Source organism: Notolepis coatsorum (assembly GCF_963971535.1).
Source record: "Notolepis coatsorum genome assembly, chromosome: 6".
In the NCBI taxonomy this organism is placed as follows: domain Eukaryota; kingdom Metazoa; phylum Chordata; class Actinopteri; order Aulopiformes; family Paralepididae; genus Notolepis; species Notolepis coatsorum.
The window spans coordinates 48438365-48465344 of NC_140170.1; the positions used below are offsets into that span (position 1 = coordinate 48438365).

General features: G+C 46.7%; 1 protein-coding gene across 1 annotated transcript in view; it reads right to left on the reverse strand.

Moving 5' to 3' along the window:
* The window catches only part of parvaa (parvin, alpha a), a 59194-nt gene extending 32632 nt beyond the window's left edge, over positions 1 to 26562 (reverse strand). The window contains exons 1-6 of the mRNA XM_084315548.1: positions 26271 to 26562; positions 15905 to 15994; positions 11116 to 11186; positions 9981 to 10083; positions 9347 to 9487; positions 1177 to 1292 (exon numbers count right to left, since the gene is read on the reverse strand). Coding sequence (XP_084171674.1) covers positions 1177 to 1292; positions 9347 to 9487; positions 9981 to 10083; positions 11116 to 11186; positions 15905 to 15994; positions 26271 to 26406 — 657 coding nt within the window. The 5' untranslated portion in view covers positions 26407 to 26562. The remainder of the gene's footprint in view (positions 1 to 1176; positions 1293 to 9346; positions 9488 to 9980; positions 10084 to 11115; positions 11187 to 15904; positions 15995 to 26270) is intronic.
* Between the last annotated feature and the right edge of the window lie 418 nt (positions 26563 to 26980).

The window sequence follows — 26980 nt, forward strand, 5'->3', positions numbered from 1 at the left end:
AAACCTACAAGAATACATACAATGCAATCCCTGAAGTAGAAGAAGTACTACAGTGCATAAACGAGCTCAGTGTGCCATTTCAAGTGCATATTGCCTTAAAGGAAAACTCCAACATTTTGGGAAATTAGCTTATTTGCCATCTACCCTGGAGTTAGACAAGAAGATACATACCTTTTTCTTCTCTGTGCATGCAGTAGGACTCGGAGTAGGAAGACGTTGGGAACTGGGCTAATGGAGGAACCTACTTCCAGTGACTGACGCTAAGCTAGGCTAACGGTGCACGGCTTCCTACTCCTACTGCATCTTCTTGTCTAACTCCAAGGTAGATGGCAAATAAGCGAATTTCCCAAAATGTTGGAGTTTTCCTTTAAAGTGCCTGTCGGCTAGTGCTAGCCGTTATAGTACAAAGTGCCTGTGCATTAGGGCTCGTGTTCAGGTGACGGACAACCTCGGTATATGTGCTATTCTTAAAAACGAGATGTCCTGAGTCTTCTATCAGAGGGAAGGGGGTAGTAAGCGGGGAGAGAGGGGTCACAGATCACCTTCTCCCCTTTCCGCCCGATGTGTGTGGCATATATAGAGGCCACAGAAGGAAGATCACCGCGTATACAGTTATTTCTAGCTGTCCCCTATCATGGACGGTTGTGTTACTATGGTCTCCATAGTAACCCTCCTTGTGTATGATTGACAGGAGTGGTAACCTTTGATTGGCGTCGTCTGAAACCAGCCCCTTTTCACAGTGTGCTCCTTTGTAAAGCCGGAAGCTGGAGCATGTGCAGTGGTTTAAGGGCTACAGTATATCTTTGGCCTGACGATTATGTACAGAGCTGGTCGCTTGGCTCATTTTACTTTCTACTAAAGCAACTTTTCTACAAATACAAGAGGGATCCAGAGTAGAATTCCTCTTTAACTGACCTATCTCAAACCCTGCCCTCTTTTCTCAGTCCCCCTTTGAGGGGAGCAACAGTTATGATTGAAGGATCGAGAAAAGAGGGCAGGGTTTGAGATAGGTAAATTCTACACCTGACACTAATGCCAATTCTAAATAACACCAACACCAAATCTAAGTCTACCGCTCAAATGTTTTTTTTACAAGATTTTACGTCATCGAGGAAACACATAGATTACTTCCTGGAAAACCCATCAGAATATGGTCATTATTATAAAAATACATACCTGGACCACCACTACTTGGATGGAGACATGATCAGGCAATCTGATTGGTGCTCTGAAGTGCTGAGAGAGGGCCACCAGCAGGTGAAGAATGGCGACTATACTCTTAGCATGGACCGCTGGAATGAGAGAGAGAGAAAGGGCAGGAGACGGAGAGAGAGAGAGAGAGAGAGTGGAAGAGGTCATGTAGGATCTTATTTAAACTGACAATGTTGGTAAAAAAAAAAGTAATGACCTACTGTAGTGCCAGCATGATCCCTGAGGACTTCACAAATGGTTTTCATCTATTCTATACGGACTGTAGACGAGTAGTACTGTAGTATTGAGTTAGGTACAGTATTAAATGCCTTTCTCTACTCACTTCGCTGCCACTGCGCTTCCTTTTACAATTCATAATTTTGTGATTGCAAGACTTTATAGCAATGGATTCTGATGTTTACTAGTCACCGCTCGTTCGTTGCTGAAGCCCCCCCCCTACTGTATTCTGACAGAGAAGAATGCCATTTATTTTCATGTATCACCACAATTTCACTCAGAATGTTGGCATTGTTCATACTTGGAACAGCAAATAAATCTGCAAATGTTGTTTGGAAAAAAAAGCCAGTGAAAATTCTAAGTACTTTAGGTCACAGTAATCACAGTAAAAACATGGAGGGTTTATAGAGCACAATGTGAACCCTGAAGAACACAGTCAATCAGTTCGGACTGTGTGGCATGTCTATAGTCATCTGAGCAAATGGACAAAACAACCAGGATCAATAAAGTGGACTAAAACAAGCTTTTGATTGCGTCCCATGACAATAGTAAATTAGGGACAGCCAGCTAAAAGCCTTCAGAAACCTAATAGATCTTCACCGGATTAGAGGAGAAAAATATATTACATCAGGCATAAGTGTTTTCTCCAAGGCTTTCAAATGGCAGGATGAAAGCAGGAATAAATAAAAAAGTGGATTGATTAAAGTGAAAGCTTCTGGAATATGAAGATGGTAAAATCAATGTGGTTCCATGTTGCTCGATGCGTTCTTATTGTTCGTATACAGAACAAGGTATACAGATGTTTTCTTTTTTCCACGGAATCTAAGCACTTCACATTTCTCTAACCTTGGTATGAATCAATTTCATCTGGTGTGGCCTTCTCTCTCTCATTCAGATACTTCAGCTAATAATATGAGTAAAAGAGAGTGGAGGAGGATGATAATAATTAGCGTTACTCTGTCTATCAGATAAAGGAGTGCATGAGAGTCTCTCTCTCTCATTCAGATACTTCAGCTAATAATGCGAGTAAAAACGAGAGTCTCTCTCTCTCTCTCTCTCTCTCTCTCTCTCTCTCTCTCTCTCTGAAACACATTAACTCAATGACAGGCAAAACAAGCGTATTCATTTCAAACCTAAATCCTACAAGGGAAGATTCAAATCAAGCTTAGCTTAGCTCACTGTTCGCACATTGCAGTGATTTATACTTTGCGTTGTATTTGAATTTGTTCCACAGTGGTAGTAGCCATAGTAGAAGGCAATTGTGCATCAATCCTGGTCCAGCTCCAGCCTATATGTTCTCTAGGGGTGGGAATCACCAGTTTCATCATGATACGATATGATATCGATTCTTTGGACAACGATACGATATTTGCCGATATCACAAAGTCTCTCACGATACAATACGATACGATTAGATTCAGGTGCCTGCGATCGATATGAGATGATATCATATGCCCATTTAACACAATCGGTAACATTTAGATCAACAAAAAAAAGGTAATGAAAATATCATTTGACATTTGTATTTTTGAGCTCTTCCAGACATTTAAAGGAAAATCAATCTATTGTTTTTAATACAAATAGACCTCCTGTTCACTGTAAAGTGCCACGTTTTTATATATTGAGCTTTAAACTTTAAGCTACATTTTTTGGAACTCAAAACTCACAACCTCCCTCTCCCAAACCGTTCCTACAACAATTTGTTGATGTTGCATGATCATGTATAGGCCTACATTTATTATGTATTATATTGTTTATGTTTAAATAACATTTAAACATCAAACTCCTCTGACCTCATCTTGTCTTTCCAAAGACGCGCGCACACACACACACACACAGAAAGGGAGAATGCTATGCTGTAACATCTACACACACGGAGCTACTGCTGTTGTTCTTGGGCAGATATGAGACTCGCCACAGGATTTTCAAAATAAGAGTATCGATATGAATCGATCTTATTACATCGCATCGATCCGATTCGATTGTTGATAATTACATCGATGTATCGATCTGGATCGATGTATCGTCCCACCCCTAATGTTCTCCACTCGCAAACGAGAAGAACAGAATAGGCACGTTAGCACAACACTAGCGTCTGTCTAGCAGCTGCTGGCTACTGAGCCAGAGAAACATAGAGTGCAGAGCAGCTCGCGGAGCGTGTGGATTTGCATAGTATTCAGAATGCCAGCTAATATCATGGCTCAAGATCCACATCCAGATAAAGATGACGGGGCTGCCAACTCGCATTGAGCTCACTGAGTGCGAGACTCAGGCAAATTACCCTCTTCACACGCGCTCACGCCACACCTTTGATTTATCACCCTTGTCAAATATATATATATATATATATATATATACATTTATATATATCATTTGTATTCATTACTTTTTAACATATGCTCTACCTTTGGTATAATAAATACCCCCCTGCTTCAGTGCACAGCACACACTGCAAGTCGGCTGATGTGCTATTTTGAAGCAAACCTTTGGAACAGACTCTACTAGTGCTCTACATTGGAGCCTTCAAATGAGAGAAACTACCTGACAGGTGGTAGTATTAGCCTACTAACACTATTACTACTACTACTACGTGCACATTAGGGCTGAGCCCAAACGTTCGGACCTTCGTTCGGTACAGGGTGGACAGGGTGAGCAGCTTCAAGTACCTGGGGGTCCACATCTCAGAGGATCTGACATGGTCAACACACATAGACACAGTAGTAAAGAAGGCGAAGCAGCGCCTCTACCACCTGAGACAGTTAAGGAAGTTCAGAGTATCTGGGAAGATACTCCAGTCCTTCTACTCCGGAGCTGTAGAGAGCATCTTGACTGGAAACAGCACGTCACAGGACAAGAAGGCCCTACAGAGAGTGGTGCGCTCAGCCGAGCGTACCACGGGTATTGCACTACCAACCCTGCAGGTCCGATACAACAAGAGGTGCAAATCCAGAGCCTGCGGGATAATGAAAGACCCTCACCACCCCAACAACAGCCTGTTCAAACGCCTGCGAGCACCAGTAACGAGGACAGAGAGACTTAGGCTCAGCTTCTTCCCACAGGCCATCAGAGCCTTGAACACTGAACTCTCCACACACAAGCACACATGAGCACACACACAACACACACACACTGTACACGCTCACACACTAGCAGCCACTTTAACATGAGCACATACACACTCATGCTGCACACGCTCACACTACGGACACTTTACAGAAGGAAAGGTCACTTTAAGAATGTACAGATACAGATATGCCTACCGTACTTTGTTTACTTGTTATTGCACTTGTCGCTCTATTGGTTGGACTCTTATATTATATTATTACTTGTATTATGCACATCGTTGCGGGCGAGACCCCCCGCATTTCACTGTATACCTGTATGCCGTGACAAATAACTCTTGTATCTTGTATCATGTATCTTGGCATTCGAATTCTAAATCAACATTCGAATTTAAACATTTTAATATAAAAGAAAATGTATTATATATTTTCTTTTTATGTGTCTATTCATTCTGTTTAAACCAATGGGGTTTTTCTTCACAGTTGCAGATAAAGATTAGGCTACACTAATATTATAGTATTAAAACTGATGAGTTATATTCATTAAAGAAAGTTGATTTAATAAAAAAAAAAAAATACTAATTTAATCAGATGAATGACTTTATTCAAATTCAAGATTTAGTTTGAGGATATTTATAAAAATAAAATAAAAAAAATTGTAAATTACAAAATTTTTGAATATATATTTTTTTATTATTAAAAACGAAGGTTCGAACGTCCGTTCGGAAAACCCTGACAAAGTTCGAAGCCCAAAAACTGGCTCCGGGGACAGCCCTAGTGCACATGCAGTTTGATGCAGTTTAGAGTAGATAACGTTAAGGTAACAAATGCAAGCAGCGGTAATCCAACTGATCGGAAAGCGTTGCTCAATGAGGCGACCTCACCTCACCTCTCTGATGGAACACGCTCCGACCTAACCTCACCTCTCTGATGGAACACGCTCCGACCTCACCTCACCTCTCTGATGGAACATGCTCCGACCTCACCTCACCTCTCTGATGGAACATGCTCCGACCTAACCTCACCTCTCTGATGGAACATGCTCCGACCTAACCTCACCTCTCTGATGGAACATGCTCCGACCTAACCTCACCTCTCTGATGGAACATGCTCCGACCTGACCTCACCTCTCTGATGGAACATGCTCCGACCTAACCTCACCTCTCTGATGGAACATGCTCCGACCTGACCTCACCGGCTCTGATGGAACATGCTCCGACCTAACCTCACCTCTCTGATGGAACATGCTCCGACCTCACCTCACCTCTCTGATGGAACATGCTCCGACCTCACCTCACCTCTCTGATGGAACACGCTCCGACCTCACCTCACCTCTCTGATGGAACATGCTCCGACCTGACCTCACCTCTCTGATGGAACATGCTCCGACCTCACCTCACCTCTCTGATGGAACATGCTCCGACCTCACCTCACCTCTCTGATGGAACATGCTCCGACCTCACCTCACCTCTCTGATGGAACACGCTCCGACCTCACCTCACCTCTCTGATGGAACATGCTCCGACCTAACCTCACCTCTCTGATGGAACATGCTCCGACCTCACCTCACCTCTCTGATGGAACACGCTCCGACCTCACCTCACCTCTCTGATGGAACATGCTCCGACCTAACCTCACCTCTCTGATGGAACATGCTCCGACCTCACCTCACCTCTCTGATGGAACATGCTCCGACCTCACCTCACCTCTCTGATGGAACATGCTCCGACCTCACCTCACCTCTCTGATGGAACATGCTCCGACCTAACCTCACCTCTCTGATGGAACATGCTCCGACCTAACCTCACCTCTCTGATGGAACACGCTCCGACCTAACCTCACCTCTCTGATGGAACATGCTCCGACCTCACCTCACCTCTCTGATGGAACATGCTCCGACCTCACCTCACCTCTCTGATGGAACATGCTCCGACCTCACCTCACCTCTCTGATGGAACATGCTCCGACCTAACCTCACCTCTCTGATGGAACATGCTCCGACCTAACCTCACCTCTCTGATGGAACACGCTCCGACCTAACCTCACCTCTCTGATGGAACATGCTCCGACCTCACCTCACCTCTCTGATGGAACATGCTCCGACCTAACCTCACCTCTCTGATGGAACATGCTCCGACCTCACCTCACCTCTCTGATGGAACATGCTCCGACCTCACCTCACCTCACCTCTCTGATGGAACATGCTCCGACCTCACCTCACCTCTCTGATGGAACATGCTCCGACCTGACCTCACCTCTCTGATGGAACATGCTCCGACCTCACCTCACCTCTCTGATGGAACATGCTCCGACCTCACCTCACCTCTCTGATGGAACATGCTCCGACCTCACCTCACCTCTCTGATGGAACATGCTCCGACTGTGTACGTGCGTTTACTTGTCTTTTCACAAAGTACATTTTTCTCGCTGGACTCTGTAGTGCAGGGGTTCCCAATAAATGTTCTGCCCGGTCCACTTTCTAGGATTCAAATGACTTGGCCAACCTGACCCCCTCACCCGTTCAAAATGCAGACATAGACTACGTGAGAAGAACGGCGTTTATTTTGAACAGCCGGTCATTTCAGTTGCATGGAATACAAGTCCAATGTAACATTCAATAACCACTTTAGTTGTTTTGTTATATGAAGGAGCATAAAATCTGCGCAATTATAGCCTACTGCTGGAAAAACTTTTTAACGCAAGCCTAGACTTTCATGACAGGTCTTTATTTATTATTTTATTGCCGTTTTCTCATGATAACGACTTATTATTTCGTTATCTCGATATAACAAAGTCAGTTTTCTCGTGATAACGGATTAATTTATTTAATTATCTCGATATAATAGATAATTATCCAGAACTGTGTGCAGAACTCGGATAGATGATTGCGAGCTGGATCATGTGATCACGCCATCCTGATTTCAGCCTTTTGCTGTACTGAACAATTTACTGAAATAAATTAATCCGTTATCACGAGAAAACGGACTTTGTTATATAAAATAATAAATAAAGACGTGGACGTTATTGTCATAGGAGAAAAGTACTTAGTATTATATATATATTTTTTTTCTTTTTGACGTTTGATTATTTAAAGGGGTCATATTTTTCAGAGAGAGAGAGAGAGAGAGAGAGTCGCGGGGGGGGGGGCATAATCCCACGGGACAATGCATTGGTAACTTGTTTAGCATGACAAGATATAGCCCTGTGAATATTATTGCACGGATCGGAATACGGACGTGCGCTATCTCTCTCTCTCTCTTTTTCTGTCTTTTGAGGAAGTGCTGACTGACAGGGAAACCGCTTCCGCATTATTTCCACTGAAATAATACTGAAAATACTTCAAGAACAGAAATTAATAAAAATAAAAGTTTGGCAACTTCCATCAAGTCTCACTCTAGGGTTTTCTGAAAAGTAGTCGGTCCCGTTGACGACAACAACAAAGGTTTATCTTATCTTTTATTATCGATAATAAAAGGTTTACCGTAATTTTCGGACTATAAACCGCAGCTTTTTTCCCCATTTTTCGACCCTGCAGCTTATATAACGGTGCGGCTAATCTATGGATTTTTACAGCTAACTGGGCGCACTCCCTCAGCTCTGTGACCGTCAGATCAGACTCCTAAATCTGCTGCAGCAGTGGACGCCTTGCCCCTCCTCCTCCGCCTCACGTCAACAAACCATTATGGCAAGCGTCTAGTGTATGAGCAGCTCAGGGCTCCTCTTTCAACATAACTGAAGCATTAAACAAAATGACCCAGTCAACGAACTATTCACTTTAGTTTATTTATACATGAGGCGTTGTCTAATGTTATCTAGCTACTGATAGCTCCTGATATCATCAGTTTGGCATTCGATTTCGCAGGTGCTGGGCGCTAGCGCTGGCTAACTGGCTATCGTTATGAGAGCTAACGTTGCTACCTACTGTACCTGGCGCTGCTAACTGGCTATCGTTATGCGAGTTAACGTTGGTACCTACTGTACCTGGCGCTGGCTAACTGGCTATCGTTATGAGAGCTAACGTTGGTACCTACTGTACCCGGCGCTGGCTAACTGGCTATCGTTATGTGAGCTAACGTTGCTACCTACTGTACCCGGCGCTGCTAACTGGCTATCGTTATGAGAGCTAACGTTGGTACCTACTGTACCTGGCGCTGGCTAACTGGCTATCGTTATGCGAGTTAACGTTGGTACCTACTGTACCCGGCGCTGGCTAACTGGCTATCGTTATGCGAGTTAACGTTGGTACCTACTGTACCTGGCGCTGGCTAACTGGCTATCGTTATGAGAGCTAACGTTGGTACCTACTGTACCCGGCGCTGGCTAACTGGCTATCGTTATGTGAGCTAACGTTGCTACCTACTGTACCCGGCGCTGGCTAACTGGCTATCGTTATGTGAGCTAATGTTGGTACCTACTGTACCTGGCGCTGGCTAACTGGCTATCGTTATGTGAGCTAACGTTGCTACCTACTGTACCCGGCGCTGGCTAACTGGCTATCGTTATGTGAGCTAACGTTGGTACCTACTGTACCTGGCGCTGGCTAACTGGCTATCGTTATGTGAGCTAATGTTGGTACCTACTGTACCCGGCGCTGGCTAACTGGCTATCGTTCCTGTTTAAACAAAAACGTTAATAAATGGGAGCTTCCTCAAACAGCCATCTCTTTCCCGACAATCCCCTCTGTGCACAAACCCTTACATATGGTAATTAAACATTAAAACACCTGCGGCTTATATATGTACACATCATTCAATTTAGCTGCTGCAGCTTATATTCAGGTAGGGCTTATAGTGCGAAAATTACGGTACATGAACTTATCTTATCATCGACAACGATACACGTTTATCTCATCTTACAGTCAACGTTCCAGCGGACGCTCCTGGCGGAGAGCTTCAGGGAGTCGTTGATGCGTTCTAGAACGGTCTGGAGTTTCTGCTTCTGGGCGATCTCTGACTGGGTCACCTCGGCCACGTTCAGCTTCTCCCCCTCGAGCTTTTCTGGAGACACACACACACACACACACACACACACACACACAGGCATGTACGCACACAAATAAAGTATATAAAACACACACACACGACTTCAGCGCCAGCAGAGATGTGGTAGGATCTTATTTAAACTGACAACCAGTGGCAAAATATTATTATACTGCAAGTTAATTGTTTACCATTTGTAATAAGAAATATGATTCATAAGTCATGCAAGTGTAGTTTGGGAACATGTTGTAGTGACAATTATCTTTGCATACTCTTTGTTTATTACACTATCAGATGTATACAAAATGATACCTTTTTAACCCTTTCACTGCCACACGATAGATCCGCGGAGCTAATGATGCTAATGATGTAGCATCGCCGTCGGTTGTGTGATAGTAAAGGGCTAACCTTCTGTATTGTCACAGTGAAAGGGTTAGCCGGCTGTCGTGTGGCAGTGAAAGGGTTAAAAGAGCATAGTGCTCTCATTGAGATCAAAGGTTCTCGGTCTCACCAAAGAGCTTCTGCAGGACCTGCCCGTCATACAGATCTTCCGCCAAGTCTTTGACGATGATCCTCTCTCCTACCAACGTGTCGTTGATCCAGTCGATCAGAACCTACGTGTGGGGGGGGGGGGGGGGGGGAACGACACATGCAGATTAATTAAAGTGGTCAGCAATGGACTCAGGGAAGAACCGATGAACAGGAAAAAACGTCCACTCTATTCAGCTCCAAGACATTTATCCTGGACAACTAGGGGCCTGTGTCGTGAATTTCATATCGGTATATCGTGATACTGTAGTCCAGTATCATGTTATTTTCCATGGTACTTTCTCCTGCCATTGAATGAAAGACGATAAATACTGCAGTAGAATGTTAACCTTGTAGCAGATAAAAGATACATCTACTGTCCGTCTACTGTCGAAACTGGCCCCTACAAATGTCCTAACCCAGTTGTACAGTAAATGACCAAGTATGGCTTTGTCAGTATTCCAATGTACAGTGTACAGTGTCCCCCACCCACCCACCCCCTACCCAACCCCCCCCCCCCCCCCCCCAATGTACATATCCCCCCTTGGCCGGCCCTTCTAAGGTTTCTCCCCTCCACATTGCCTGTGGTGCTTTTTTCCTATTGCTAGGTTTTTAGTTAGTTTTTCCATACCTTTGCGTGGGGTACGTCTGAGAGTGTTGCATTAATTTATTCATTTTAAATCTTTTGGACTTCATGGTGTTTTTGTTTTGTTCTTGATTTATTGTGATGTTTCTTCTTGACTTGTCCGGCCCATGGGGACATTAACGTGTGTTGTCGGGCCTTACAAATAAATTTGATTCGTCACCCCGTAATATATTGCTATGTGTTGACTAACCCCTGTATCGTGATATGTATAATGTGGGCAGATTATTGCCAATACAACCCTATGGCTAACGTTTGACCTGATGAAGAGCCAGTAGTGCAGTAAACATGGTGCAGTAAACAACGCGTTGGGAGCAGACCAGTGTGTGGGTTTTTTATTCTTCAACTGTGGTATCTTTAGCTCAGCACATCCCACGGGAAGTGCATAATGTTCCTCTCATGATCTCTGGGATGAATAGCCTTGTTAAGACAACAAACAAAACAAAAAACTGATCAGAAGATCCAACGAGATCACCTTCATGAGCTCCTGCAGTTTACGGTCGTTCTTGGAGTTTGGGTCGACCATGGTCCGCACCTCGTTCTCCTCTGGGAGGAAAGGAGAGAAGAAGGGGACAAATGAAGAATCAGGCGGTCCGTCCTTCTTTGGCTAATGGAATATGCCTTGGATGTCAAGTCAAGTCATTTATTTATAAAGCACATTTAAAAACTCAAGAGCCAACCAAAGTGCTGTACAATCAGAGCATAAAATGTCAAATTATAAAATACAAAAATACAAAAAGGCACAGCAGGACAAGACAGTACATTCAGAGATTAGGACAACGGTAGGACAACACACGGATAGGGGAGCACAGAGTACAGTATAGCACACAGGGGACAGAGGAGCACAGAGTACAGTATAGCACACAGGGGACAGAGGAGCACAGAGTACAGTATAGCACACAGGGGACAGAGGAGCACAGAGTACAGTATAGCACACAGGGGACAGAGGAGCACAGAGTACAGTATAGCACACAGGGGACAGAGGAGCACAGAGTACAGTATAGCACACAGGGGACAGAGGAGCACAGAGTACAGTATAGCACACAGGGGACAGAGGAGCACAGAGTACAGTATAGCACACAGGGGACAGAGGAGCACAGAGTACAGTACAGCACACAGGGGACAGAGGAGCACAGAGTACAGTATAGCACACAGGGGACAGAGGAGCACAGAGTACAGTATAGCACACAGGGGACAGAGGAGCACAGAGTACAGTATAGCACACAGGGGACAGAGGAGCACAGAGTACAGTATAGCACACAGGGGACAGAGGAGCACAGAGTACAGTATAGCACACAGGGGACAGAGGAGCACAGAGTACAGTACAGCACACAGGGGACAGAGGAGCACAGAGTACAGTATAGCACACAGGGGACAGAGGAGCACAGAGTACAGTATAGCACACAGGGGACAGAGGAGCACAGAGTACAGTATAGCACACAGGGGACAGAGGAGCACAGAGTACAGTATAGCACACAGGGGACAGAGGAGCACAGAGTACAGTACAGCACACAGGGGACAGAGGAGCACAGAGTACAGTATAGCACACAGGGGACAGAGGAGCACAGAGTACAGTATAGCACACAGGGGACAGAGGAGCACAGAGTACAGTATAGCACACAGGGGACAGAGGAGCACAGAGTACAGTACAGCACACAGGGGACAGAGGAGCACAGAGTACAGTATAGCACACAGGGGACAGAGGAGCACAGAGTACAGTATAGCACACAGGGGACAGAGGAGCACAGAGTACAGTATAGCACACAGGGGACAGAGGAGCACAGAGTACAGTATAGCACACAGGGGACAGAGGAGCACAGAGTACAGTACAGCACACAGGGGACAGAGGAGCACAGAGTACAGTATAGCACACAGGGGACAGAGGAGCACAGAGTACAGTATAGCACACAGGGGACAGAGGAGCACAGAGTACAGTATAGCACACAGGGGACAGAGGAGCACAAAGTACAGTATAGCACACAGGGGACAGAGGAGCACAAGAAGAGATACAAGGGGGAGGGGGCAGGATACAATTGCATGGGAGTGTGTGAGTTAGGGTGTGGGAAAATCAGGGTTTAGTGAAGGCTAGGGAGTAAAAGTGGGTTTTTAGACGGGCCTTAAATGTCTTCCACAGTTTAGGGGCCACGGCCTTGAAGGAGCGATCGCCTCTCTTTTTGAGTCTGTTTGCGGGGGATCCCCAAAGGACAAGAGCACTTCAGCCCGATTCCCACAGCAAGACTATATTTTGCTAGACAAGCTGTTCTCATCCATTATCGTTGCCGTCGTGCATTGCTTTCGTCCGCCGTGTTTCTCCGTTCTACCCCGTCGGGTACTTTAGCTGTACATGCGATCGCACAGGTATTTTTGGGAGAAAACAAACGCCATTTCCCTGTAGATGGCCATTGTATTTGGCGGCAGGCTGTCGCGGTAACCGCATCACTGCAATCCCGCGGTGTGTCAATCAACGCACCCGCGGATGGAGAACAGATAACCGCGGTAACCGTGGTAAAAAAAAAGTGCGTGATCATTTTTAACTTACCGTACTTTTCGGACTATAAGCCGCAGCTTTTTTCCCCATTTTTTGACCCTGCGGCTTATATAACGGTGCGGCTTATATGTGACTCGACGTGACCAAACTCGAAAATGTAAACATCTAAATATTGCTTTTTTGACTGCATTGAAATGTTATTTATCTGTTCCCTTATTTGCTAAACTTAATACAACTTGTAAATGAGTTAATGCTTGTTATTTGTCCGACAGTATTGTGTCCCAAAGCTAATTACATATGGTAATTAAACATTCAAACACCTGCGGCTTATAGTCCAGTGCGGCTTATATATGTACACATCATTCAATTTAGCTGCTGCAGCTTATAGTCAGGTGCAGCTTATAGTGCGAAAAGTACGGTAATTTAATGACAAGACGTGCATTTTCCAGTAGCATGAGCTAACTTCACGTTTCCATACAGTTTACAACTCACAGATGAAATCAGGATTTATTTTCATATCCCGGACTCGAGCCCCCGATGTCCTGTATTAATCTGAACCGTAGAAGTGCACAGAGGAGCGTTCTCCTAACTCCAGGGCCGAAGTGCACAGAGGAGCGTTCTCCTAACTCCAGGGCCGAAGTGCACAGAGGAGCGTTCTCCTAACTCCAGGGCCGAAGTGCACAGAGGAGCGTTCTCCTAACTCCAGGGCCGAAGTGCACAGAGGAGCGTTCTCCTAACTCCAGGGCCGAAGTGCACAGAGGAGCGTTCTCCTAACTCCAGGGCCGAAGTGCACAGAGGAGCGTTCTCCTAACTCCAGGGCCGAAGTGCACAGAGGAGCGTTCTCCTAACTCCAGGGCCGAAGTGCACAGAGGAGCGTTCTCCTAACTCCAGGGCCGAAGTGCACAGGGGAGCGTTCTCCTAACTCCAGGGCCGAAGTGCACAGAGGAGCGTTCTCCTAACTCCAGGGCCGAAGTGCACAGAGGAGCGTTCTCCTAACTCCAGGGCCGAAGTGCACAGGGGAGCGTTCTCCTAACTCCAGGGCCGAAGTGCACAGGGGAGCGTTCTCCTAACTCCAGGGCCGAAGTGCACAGGGGAGCGTTCTCCTAACTCCAGGGCCGAAGTGCACAGAGGAGTGTTCTCCTAACTCCAGGGCCGAAGTGCACAGAGGAGCGTTCTCCTAACTCCAGGGCCGAAGTGCACAGAGGAGTGTTCTCCTAACTCCAGGGCCGAAGTGCACAGAGGAGCGTTCTCCTAACTCCAGGGCCGAAGTGCACAGAGGAGTGTTCTCCTAACTCCAGGGCCGAAGTGCACAGAGGAGCGTTCTCCTAACTCCAGGGCCGAAGTGCACAGAGGAGTGTTCTCCTAACTCCAGGGCCGAAGTGCACAGGGGAGTGTTCTCCTAACTCCAGGGCCGAAGTGCCGGTCATGTAACTTGCTCAATGTTATTGACTAACGTTACACGCAAATGAAGTGCTGCCTCTCTCTACTGTCCCGCTACACTCTGACTATGTTTCCCTAACCCCTACGCTCACTTCGTTAACGTTATCATAGCTATTATGATCTGTAATGTCAACTGGATAACGTTAGCTTTGTTTGCAAACGTTAGCTAGCATATAGCGAACGCTAAAGTTTGCAAACAAAGCTAACAATAGCTAGCCTATAGCTAACATTATAGATAGCTAGCATATAGCGAACGCTATCTATAACGTTAGCTATAGGCTAGCTATTGGCTAGTTTCCCCCAATGATGACACAAGTTGTGATATTTAGCTAGCTATGTATGTGCATTCAAATTCACTAACGTTAAAATAGTGTTATAATAACGTTAAATGTTCGCTCAAATAACGTTAGTTTTAAGTTGGAGAAGGGCATATATCCCACAACGCATGGCTCTTAAAGGAGCAGGCAACACCCTAATCTACTTTTAGCACATTTCAGAATGTTGTGGGACAAATGGATAGATTATCAAACATGTTTAAAAATAGTTTCGGGACTCCTACGACCTTAGAATTTTTGTCTAATCACAATCGCGGGTAAACTTGCATGTCTTAATAATAAAAAATATATATACAGGTATATATATAAAAAAAATAAAACCTTAATCCCACTGTGATTAGCCACACACAACCACGGTGAGAAAATGTCATACCGCAACAGCCCATGATACCTGCCACTCCTTATTGTGAACTAAAGAATTTAACTTGTGAAAAGTATTTAGGAGGGCAAAAGGGCAGGAGGGTAGGAGGACCGGGGGGTAGGGGACAGGAGGACAGTAGGGTACTAGGAGGACAGGAGAACAGGAGGGCAGGAGAAGAGTCAGTGAATTCATACAACATGTTAATTAATGTAGATGAAATAAACCTACTGCATGTTTAAAGTAATATTATAGTGTATAGATTTTAAACATGCATTAGCTGCATTATGAATTGTGACCTAATGAATCTACTTCCAGCAGACTATAAATTCAGTGTGTAGCTCTTATCTAAACTATAAGACCCACATCTCCTGCTTGACAGTTTTCTCCGTGTTTTCTCTTCAGGAGTTCGGCGTCATCCTCTTTCAAGAAGTAATTTCCCCCGCTTTCAATTATGGATGAAGGGATGGATGGATAAGAAAAAGAAGCCGCAACGGCGATTCACCAGCACGTCGGGAGCAGCAGGTGTTGGACGTTTATTAACCCCGTGAAGTCGCACCGAGGCAGTCGTTTCAAACCGCTGTGCCACAGACACAGTGCAATAATATACGACTTTCAAGAGGCCATGGCTGCAGCCACTTACCCAGCATGGTGTCCTCTGGGTCCAGCTCGTAGTGGGAGGGGCTGAGAGGGAGGTTGATGGCGTTCATACCTTCCTCTTGAAGCTCCGACACTAGAGAGAGAGAGAGAGAGAGAGAGAGAGAGAGAGAGAGAGAGAGAGAGAGAGAGAGAAAGATGAATACAGACATTACATTAGCGTTCCCTTCTGATCAGACACATGCAGGAGCACATAACAGGCACCTGTGAGGACATTATCACGGCATTACAAAACCACTCCGTAAGTCCGTACTTAACTTTAACTGTGAAGGTTTAACCAAAACTACAACACTAACCCGTAATTATCTTCTGGTGACCCAACCATACCAGTGAGGACCTCTGTACCTCAGAGCTAAACCATGTACACACACACACACACACACACACACACACACACACACACACACACATTTAGCTGACGCTTTTATCCACAGCGACTTACAAGTTCTGTACAACAAGTCAGCAGGAAGAGGGTACAACTCTGGCAGCTATGGGTAAGTGGTATTGTTCGTCAAATAGTGTCGAACTCTTGAGTGCTACACTGTGAGTGCATAGTAGACATATTATAGTATATATGGATAGTAGGGCTGACCCCTATTAGTCGAATAATCGATCGAAAGGAGCCGTAGTCGACTGCCAACCTCTTAGTCGAATGCAAAAAAAGAAAAAAAAATTATATTCCTTTTTTTTTATATATATATATATATATATATATATATATATATATATATATATATTTTTTTTTTATCATTCTTTCCAAAAGAAAAGAGGCCTAGAAGCGTGGCTAACGCTAATGGCACGCATACCAGAGGCTAACTGCCTAAGAAAACAGGCACAGAGGCACTGAAAGAGGATTTCACCCATCTAATGAACACACTAGACTAGACAAATATCAAGATGTATCCATCAGTGGCCCAATTGCATGCTTTTTCAGAGGACAAGAAGCCTTCAGTTGACTCCTTCAGACATTAAGCACCCCCACAGCCCAGATGGAATGATAATAATAATAATTTTTTTTATATTATACTTTTTTTTTCTTTCTTCAATCTTTTTTTTCATAGTCGACTAATAGTCGACTATCGGATAATTTCGGCCAATCAAAGTCGACTATCCAAATCCTTAGTCGGGGACAGAGTAGATTACTTTTACATAATAGTAAAAGTCAATAAGAAGTATTTTTTATCTTAATTTTTTCCAGATATTGATTGAAGAAGTGTGTTTTTAAATCGACGGCACACACACACACACACACACAACTACGATTGATTTTGTAATAGTAATTATTAGTCTTTGTGTTGTGACTTCCAGTGTTGTTAAATGGAGCAGCGTGTTAGGAGCAGTGCCTACAGTGCAGATGACCGGCCTGCTAGATTTCAATTTTCTCCCTCTTCAAAGAATAATATGGCCCACAAAATAAAACACCACATGGCCTTGAACCATCAAGCCATAATAGCAAACCAACACCGGGGCGAGAGAGATGGAAAAGCTTATTATGGGTAATATAGCAATTTGTTCAGGAGTGATTTGATGGATGGCTCTTTCTCCATCTTCCCTCGACTCCATGAAAACACACCCTCGTCAGAACCTCTGTTGACTTGAGGCGCACCTGATTTCAGACAAGAAAAGACTAGTGTTGCTTCCTGCCTCCCGTCAGGCCTTAGTGTAAAGTCCCAGCATGCCATTGTTCTCTGCATGTTGGATAGCGAAAGAGGCTTGATCATTAGTGGTGTGTGTGCGTGTGTGCGTGTGTGTGTGTGTGTGTCTGCGGATGGTGTTGATTAAGAGGATGTCGCCCTGGGAGGGCAGAACAATGTGCATGATATTCACACTGTGCCCCTCTGAAAAACACACGTGCATGTGTATGTATTGTACATGGACACACACACACACCTCTGTCCTCTCTCTGAGATACAATAAGATCATTTCACACCAACAAACGGCCCCTGGCGGAGTCCGCTACATCCAATATCCTCTGTAGCCCAGGCGTGCAGTAACCCCTGCGTCTTCTAACCTCATAATGAAAGTAAGTATGTCTAAATCTAACTTTGTTCCCTGAAAACTTTTTACTAGAGATACGTACGATACCACATACCTAGACTTGAAGACTTAAACCTGTAGTTTAGTTATTAACCTAATAATGAACCTATAGTTTAAGTTAGTTAGTAGATAGATAGTCATTATGAATTGAAAATGGGGGACCCTGATGTAAACAAGACGAAAGTCTTTCTCTGGTAAAAAGAGTGTCCTGAAAAGACCCACCGCGTAGGCCAGATGCAAGCCGCATTTTACAATAAACCTCTGTGGGGCTGCTTAAAAAAAATTATAATTATAATCGCAAATTTAATCACAATCGCAATATCCGTCAGAAAAATCGCAATTCGATTATTTCCCAAAATCGTGCAGCCCTACACATGACTCTCTTGTTGGTACTGATGTCTGACACGTTACACATGACTCTCTTGGTACCGATGTCCGACACGTTACACATGACTCTCTTGGTACTGATCCACATTGGAATTTTGTATTTGAAAGATTCTCTGATACCCAGTTTTAGCACGGTATAGGCTTGATGATCCTTACTTTTTACTTATAACTGCAGACTCTTTAACTTATAGCCTAACTGCAGGTAAAATTAGTTATTGAAAAAGTACAATTCCAGAAAGCAGGGAGAAATATGATGTGGTCAATGTTGTGACTGTCGTTGGTATATCTATGTTAAGAGTCAAATGTAATGCTGGCTTCCTAAACATCCCATATCTCACATATTGATTGATTACACCCGTCATGCAACTACTCCCCAGGGCTTGGAAGTAAAGTGTTCTTTCTTGGTGAACTTGCCACAGTGTTAAAGAAAAACAATCTACAGATGTATCATACAGACAGTGTCACACACATCACCATGGATATTACTCTGATTGACATAACTGTGTTACATCATGTCTTCATCACTCTCCCTGCCTCCTTCCCGGTCATTCCCAAACAAACTAAGTAGCTATAATAATCACAAATGGAAAAATACAAAATCTTTGCGTTGATCCTACCTGGCGGGCAGAACGCTCCACAGCCCATCTCTCTCTCTGTCTCCGTGCCCCAGCCTCCAGCACCCTCCCCTGGCTAGTAGCACCAGCCCTCTCCCCCCTCTGCAGCTCATCCACCACCACCACCACATACGTGTGGCCTTGTACAACTATACAGTCTGGCCCCCAAACACACCCTATATTAACTGGCTGTTATCCCCTGTGCATCCAAGCTGTTTGGTACTGGCTACAGCTACCATCTATCCTTATATGTGTGAAAATGATCTAGTGCTACCTGTTAAAACCTAGTAATTGCAATACAGCACAGACAGTCCCATTAAACTGATGTGCCTCCACCCCCAGAGCAGCGAGGTGTCTAGCAAGGCTGAGCTGTTGCTAATGTCTGGTCAGCGACTGTCCTCTGTAGCCTATAGCCACTGCACCGCCTGGGAGCATCCGTCATATATGTGCAGATTTGATTGGCTTGCGTCTCGTGAATTCATTCAGTCATTCATCTTCTCTTTCCAGTTTGGCCTTTCTCTCCTTCCCGCCTTTCCATCCTCCTCTCCACACAATAACCCACTCACTCGTTCACTCTCTCATCCTATAATATATCTATGTCTCTCAATTCTCTCCCACTTTCACCCTCATCTTGTAGTGCCATCTCTCCCTCTCCATCCTTTACACGGGTACCATCGGCGATCATAAAACGTCACCAACTCTAATTCAATCTATGGCCGACACAGAACGCCAGCACAGGCTCTCCATCACACTGAGCTGCACTATGGAAGTGTGCGTGTGTGTGTGTGTGTGTGTGTGTGTGTGTGTGTGTGTGAGTTATGAGTAAATTAATATGGGGGGCTCAGCTGTGGAACAACATCCTGATTGACGCAAACCTCATTATCCAATGGGAACAGAGAGCTCCATCGTTTCCACACAGCACTTTTCCAACACGGACACAGAATGGTTACAAATCAAACCAACGAGGCCTCTGACGCCGATGGTACCTGATCATCACACTGAGGCCATGAAGACACTGCTCTTCAACTTGGAAGGGAATTTTAACAACAAATCTACATCAATAAAAGGATAACTGTAGGCCAATTAGGCTATAAAAACAAATCTATATACATTTAGTCATTTAGCTGACGCTTTTATCCAAAGCGACTTACAAGTTCTGTACGACAAGTCATCAGGAAGGGTACAACTCTATCAGCTGAGTATGGCTGCAACTAATGACTATTTTGGTAGTCGACTAATCTGTCGATTATTTTTCCGATTAGTCGACTAATCGAAAAACAATTATATTAAAAAAATATATATATATTATTATAAATTTTCTTTTTTTGCACTACCTATCTTTGTGAAAGTGGCTTCTCAGCTCTGGTCCAGCTGAAGACAGAGCAGAGGAACAGATTGGACATTGAACATGACCTCAGAGTTGCTTTGAGACTAATCGACGCAACAATTTCTCGTCTGCGATTTTTCATAATCGACATCGTCGATTATGCCGACTAATCGTTGCAGCCCTACAGCTGAGTAACAATGTTCATCAAAGTGTTGCGTGCTACAGTGTAGGTTAGTTTATTAGGACAAGTGCATGACAGTAAGGTTAGTAGGGTTAGGTCTTTTTATTTTATTTTTTCAGATAATGGTTGCAGAAGTGTGTCTTTAGTCGACGGCGAAAGATTGGACAGGTTTCGGCTGCTGTCCTAACTGGGGTGGGCAGTTCATTCCACCATTGTGGGGCAAGGACTGAGAATAGGCGACTTCTCTTATATTGTGCTGGTGTACAATGTGAATGATTTTCAATCTTTATCTTGTATCAAATCTTATACTGTATTTAGGTGCCCTGGTGAAGGCTCTCTTGAGCCGATTTGTGCGCGTCTGCTCAGCGGTTTGAATTTTTTTGCTCAACAGGACAGTTTGCCTTGGACATTCCTCCGGTTTGCTTTGTGTATTCTACACATTTTACCATTGAACCAAAAAGGACAGACTTGAGCTACTTCCTTTATTTTATATTATTCCCTGTGGTGACGTTTAAAATCTTGATTAGACAATAAAGCTATTGAACTGGATTGAAATGCCCAGACTTCTCTGCCCCTGTAGAGCCTCGTGGCTTCAAAAGTAGGCGTTGAGTGAGTCGGCTGTTACCGTTGTTGGCACTTTATCCTGTGGCTTTAGTCATGTGTGACACAATAGCCTAATTCATACTATGCATGCCTACTTGCATTTTGTACTTCATTGTTTGCATTTTGTACTTTAGTTCGTACTTTAGTTGTATATTGTAAACATGTTAGTGTTTGGTCTTTATTCTGTTTACTTTTTTACTGTATGAAGCATAATCTCAGGGGGCTCATACAGAACCAACCAATGTCACTGTCATTTATGTACCTTCTATGTGACAAATAAAGAAAAACTTCCATCCAGTCAGTGGATTCTGCTGAAGAGGAGGAGGGGGGGCTGTGTTCTACTGAAGAGGAGGGGGGCTGTGTTCTACTGAAGAGGAGGGGGGGCTGTGTTCTACTGAAGAGGAGGGAGGGCTGTGTTCTACTGAAGAGGAGGGGGGCTGTGTTCTACTGAAGAGGAGGGGGGGCTGTGTTCTACTGAAGAGGAGGGGGGCTGTGTTCTACTGAAGAGGAGGGAGGGCTGTGTTCTACTGAAGAGGAGGGGGGCTGTGTTCTACTGAAGAGGAGGGGGGGGCTGTGTTCTACTGAAGAGGAGGGGGCTGTGTTCTACTGAAGAGGAGGGGGGGCTGTGTTCTACTGAAGAGGAGGGGGGCTGTGTTCTACTGAAGAGGAGGGGGCTGTGTTCTACTGAAGAGGAGGGGGGGCTGTGTTCTACTGAAGAGGGGGGGGGGCTGTGTTCTACTGAAGAGGAGGGGGGGCTGTGTTCTACTGAAGAGGAGGGGGCTGTGTTCTACTGAAGAGGAGGGGGCTGTGTTCTACTGAAGAGGAGGGGGGGCTGTGTTCTACTGAAGAGGAGGGGGGGGCTGTGTTCTACTGAAGAGGAGGGGGCTGTGTTCTACTGAAGAGGAGGGGGGGCTGTGTTCTACTGAAGAGGAGGGGGGGGCTGTGTTCTACTGAAGAGGAAGGGGCTGTGTTCTACTGAAGAGGAGGGGGCTGTGTTCTACTGAAGAGGGGGGGGCTGTGTTCTACTGAAGAGGAGGGGGCTGTGTTCTACTGAAGAGGAGGGGGCTGTGTTCTACTGAAGAGGAGGGGGCTGTGTTCTACTGAAGAGGAGGGGGGCTGTGTTCTACTGAAGAGGAGGGGGGGCTGTGTTCTACTGAAGAGGAGGGGGGGCTGTGTTCTACTGAAGAGGAGGGGGGGGCTGTGTTCTACTGAAGAGGAGGGGGGGCTGTGTTCTACTGAAGAGGAGGGGGGGCTGTGTTCTACTGAAGAGGAGGGGGGGCTGTGTTCTACTGAAGAGGAGGGGGGGCTGTGTTCTACTGAAGAGGGGGGGGGCTGTGTTCTACTGAAGAGGAGGGGGCTGTGTTCTACTGAAGAGGAGGGGGCTGTGTTCTACTGAAGAGGAGGGGGGCTGTGTTCTACTGAAGAGGAGGGGGCTGTGTTCTACTGAAGAGGAGGGGGCTGTGTTCTACTGAAGAGGAGGGGGCTGTGTTCTACTGAAGAGGAGGGGGGGCTGTGTTCTACTGAAGAGGAGGGGGCTGTGTTCTACTGAAGAGGAGGGGGGGGGCTGTGTTCTACTGAAGAGGAGAGGGGGCTGTGTTCTACTGAAGAGGAGGGGGCTGTGTTCTACTGAAGAGGAGGGGGGGCTGTGTTCTACTGAAGAGGAGGGGGGGCTGTGTTCTACTGAAGAGGAGGGGGGGCTGTGTTCTACTGAAGAGGAGGAGGGGCTGTGTTCTACTGAAGAGGAGGGGGGGCTGTGTTCTACTGAAGAGGAGGAGGGGCTGTGTTCTACTGAAGAGGAGGGGGGGGGCTGTGTTCTACTGAAGAGGAGGGGGGGCTGTGTTCTACTGAAGAGGAGGGGGCTGTGTTCTACTGAAGAGGAGGGGGGGCTGTGTTCTACTGAAGAGGGGGGGGGCTGTGTTCTACTGAAGAGGAGGGGGGCTGTGTTCTACTGAAGAGGAGGGGGGCTGTGTTCTACTGAAGAGGAGGGGGGCTGTGTTCTACTGAAGAGGAGGGGGGGCTGTGTTCTACTGAAGAGGAGGGGGGCTGTGTTCTACTGAAGAGGAGGGGGGCTGTGTTCTACTGAAGAGGAGGGGGGGCTGTGTTCTACTGAAGAGGAGGGGGGCTGTGTTCTACTGAAGAGGAGGGGGGGGCTGTGTTCTACTGAAGAGGAGGGGGGGCTGTGTTCTACTGAAGAGGAGGGGGGGCTGTGTTCTACTGAAGAGGAGGGGGGCTGTGTTCTACTGAAGAGGAGGGGGGGCTGTGTTCTACTGAAGAGGAGGGGGGGCTGTGTTCTACTGAAGAGGAGGGGGCTGTGTTCTACTGAAGAGGAGGGGGGGCTGTGTTCTACTGAAGAGGGGGGGGCTGTGTTCTACTGAAGAGGAGGGGGGGCTGTGTTCTACTGAAGAGGAGGGGGGGGCTGTGTTCTACTGAAGAGGAGGGGGCTGTGTTCTACTGAAGAGGAGGGGGCTGTGTTCTACTGAAGAGGAGGGGGGGCTGTGTTCTACTGAAGAGGAGGGGGGGCTGTGTTCTACTGAAGAGGAGGAGGGGGCTGTGTTCTACTGAAGAGGAGGGGGGGCTGTGTTCTACTGAAGAGGAGGGGGGGCTGTGTTCTACTGAAGAGGAGGGGGGCTGTGTTCTACTGAAGAGGAGGGGGGGCTGTGTTCTACTGAAGAGGGGGGGGCTGTGTTCTACTGAAGAGGAGGGGGGCTGTGTTCTACTGAAGAGGAGGGGGCTGTGTTCTACTGAAGAGGAGGGGGGCTGTGTTCTACTGAAGAGGAGGGGGGGGCTGTGTTCTACTGAAGAGGAGGGGGGGCTGTGTTCTACTGAAGAGGAGGGGGGGCTGTGTTCTACTGAAGAGGAGGGGGGGCTGTGTTCTACTGAAGAGGAGGGGGGCTGTGTTCTACTGAAGAGGAGGGGGGCTGTGTTCTACTGAAGAGGAGGGGGCTGTGTTCTACTGAAGAGGAGGGGGCTGTGTTCTACTGAAGAGGAGGGGGGCTGTGTTCTACTGAAGAGGAGGGGGCTGTGTTCTACTGAAGAGGAGGGGGCTGTGTTCTACTGAAGAGGAGGGGGGGCTGTGTTCTACTGAAGAGGAGGGGGCTGTGTTCTACTGAAGAGGGGGGGGCTGTGTTCTACTGAAGAGGAGGGGGGCTGTGTTCTACTGAAGAGGAGGGGGGGGCTGTGTTCTACTGAAGAGGAGGGGGGCTGTGTTCTACTGAAGAGGGGGGGGGGCTGTGTTCTACTGAAGAGGAGGGGGGGCTGTGTTCTACTGAAGAGGAGGGGGGGCTGTGTTCTACTGAAGAGGAGGGGGGGCTGTGTTCTACTGAAGAGGAGGGGGGCTGTGTTCTACTGAAGAGGAGGGGGGGGGCTGTGTTCTACTGAAGAGGAGGGGGCTGTGTTCTACTGAAGAGGAGGGGGGGGGGCTGTGTTCTACTGAAGAGGAGGGGGGGGCTGTGTTCTACTGAAGAGGAGGGGGGGCTGTGTTCTACTGAAGAGGAGGGGGCTGTGTTCTACTGAAGAGGAGGGGGCTGTGTTCTACTGAAGAGGAGGGGGGCTGTGTTCTACTGAAGAGGAGGGGGGGCTGTGTTCTACTGAAGAGGAGGGGGGGCTGTGTTCTACTGAAGAGGAGGGGGCTGTGTTCTACTGAAGAGGAGGGGGCTGTGTTCTACTGAAGAGGAGGGGGGGCTGTGTTCTACTGAAGAGGAGGGGGGGGCTGTGTTCTACTGAAGAGGAGGGGGGGCTGTGTTCTACTGAAGAGGAGGGGGGGGGCTGTGTTCTACTGAAGAGGAGGGGGCTGTGTTCTACTGAAGAGGAGGGGGCTGTGTTCTACTGAAGAGGAGGGGGGGCTGTGTTCTACTGAAGAGGAGGGGGGGCTGTGTTCTACTGAAGAGGAGGAGGGGCTGTGTTCTACTGAAGAGGAGGGGGGGGCTGTGTTCTACTGAAGAGGAGGGGGGGCTGTGTTCTACTGAAGAGGAGGGGGGGCTGTGTTCTACTGAAGAGGAGGGGGGGCTGTGTTCTACTGAAGAGGAGGGGGGGGGCTGTGTTCTACTGAAGAGGAGGGGGGGCTGTGTTCTACTGAAGAGGAGGGGGCTGTGTTCTACTGAAGAGGAGGGGGGCTGTGTTCTACTGAAGAGGAGGGGGGGGCTGTGTTCTACTGAAGAGGAGGGGGGCTGTGTTCTACTGAAGAGGAGGGGGGGCTGTGTTCTACTGAAGAGGAGGGGGGGGGCTGTGTTCTACTGAAGAGGAGGGGGGCTGTGTTCTACTGAAGAGGAGGGGGGGCTGTGTTCTACTGAAGAGGAGGAGGGCTGTGTTCTACTGAAGAGGAGGGGGGCTGTGTTCTACTGAAGAGGGGGGGGCTGTGTTCTACTGAAGAGGAGGGGGGGGGCTGTGTTCTACTGAAGAGGAGGGGGGGGCTGTGTTCTACTGAAGAGGAGGGGGGGCTGTGTTCTACTGAAGAGGAGGGGGCTGTGTTCTACTGAAGAGGAGGGGGGGCTGTGTTCTACTGAAGAGGAGGGGGGGCTGTGTTCTACTGAAGAGGAGGGGGGGCTGTGTTCTACTGAAGAGGAGGGGGGGGCTGTGTTCTACTGAAGAGGAGGGGGGGCTGTGTTCTACTGAAGAGGGGGGGGGGCTGTGTTCTACTGAAGAGGGGGGGGGGGGCTGTGTTCTACTGAAGAGGAGGGGGGGGCTGTGTTCTACTGAAGAGGGGGGGGGGGGCTGTGTTCTACTGAAGAGGAGGGGGGGCTGTGTTCTACTGAAGAGGAGGGGGGGGGGCTGTGTTCTACTGAAGGGGGGGGGGCTCTCCGCCTCTGGGCCCAGCCTTCCTGCAGGGTGGTGTTTACACACGTCTCATTCCACAGTTATTACATTTACACAGTGGAGTCAACAATACCCTACATGGAAATAGATAGACACAGCCTGCGGCTACACAAATCCCAATGGCCCGCAGCCGCATTTAATGTTTCAGTTTAATATTTAAGGTATTAAAAAAAACATGTTGGGACTATGATCACAAAGTAGTGATCACTACGCAATGGGTTTGTTTTCCTAAACAGCCCGTTGTTCAAAACATCAACATTGTCCCACTAGTGTCAGATGTGTTGATCGCGTTCAATTGGAGATCAGAAACATTGTTGCAAAACGTGTTCCCTTTATGTTTATACGGAGACATTCTTTAAAACGTCATGGCAGTTCTGATTATTATATTTACCTTCTTTGGCTTTTTTCCTTCTCGCCAAAGTTCCACCAAGTTTCCCCAGGAAGGAATCATCTTTCTTTCTGGAAGACGGCGACTTGGGAGTCGGGGACTTCGGAGAGGACGGCGACTTCTGGGGCGAGGAGGCCATCGATCGATCGGTGCGAATGATGATCCACGAGAAGAAGAAACTACTTTTGATCTTGGAATGAAAGTTATTTTTTTTTGAAGTCACGAAATCACACCGTCCACTCCCTAAAGCGGAAACGGAATTCCACAAATTCTTCCCCCGAAGTCACTCCCGAAGTCCGCTGTGTTTCGTGGCGCCTCCCCCCTGGAGGAGGGATGGAATGAATGAATGATTGATTGAAAACTTTATTTAACAGATTGCAGAATGGGTACAATTACAGTACGGCTCAATAATTGTTAAGGGAATGCAGACCAGAGAAAGACGTTTGTCTTGTTTCCATCAGGGTCCCCCATTTTCAATTCATATTGACATTTATGACATACACAACATACATGACATTTATGGCACATAGGGACATACATGACATACTGGTAGGGTTACCAGATGCAAAAAGTCCAAAAGCAGGACAACAGTAAGATTTTGGTGGGACAAAGTGGGACAGGTAGATAATGTAAATTTGTTTATTATAATAACATGGTCTTCACAGAGACCAATGTTTTTTTTTTGCTTCAAAAAGAGGGACATCCTCTCAATA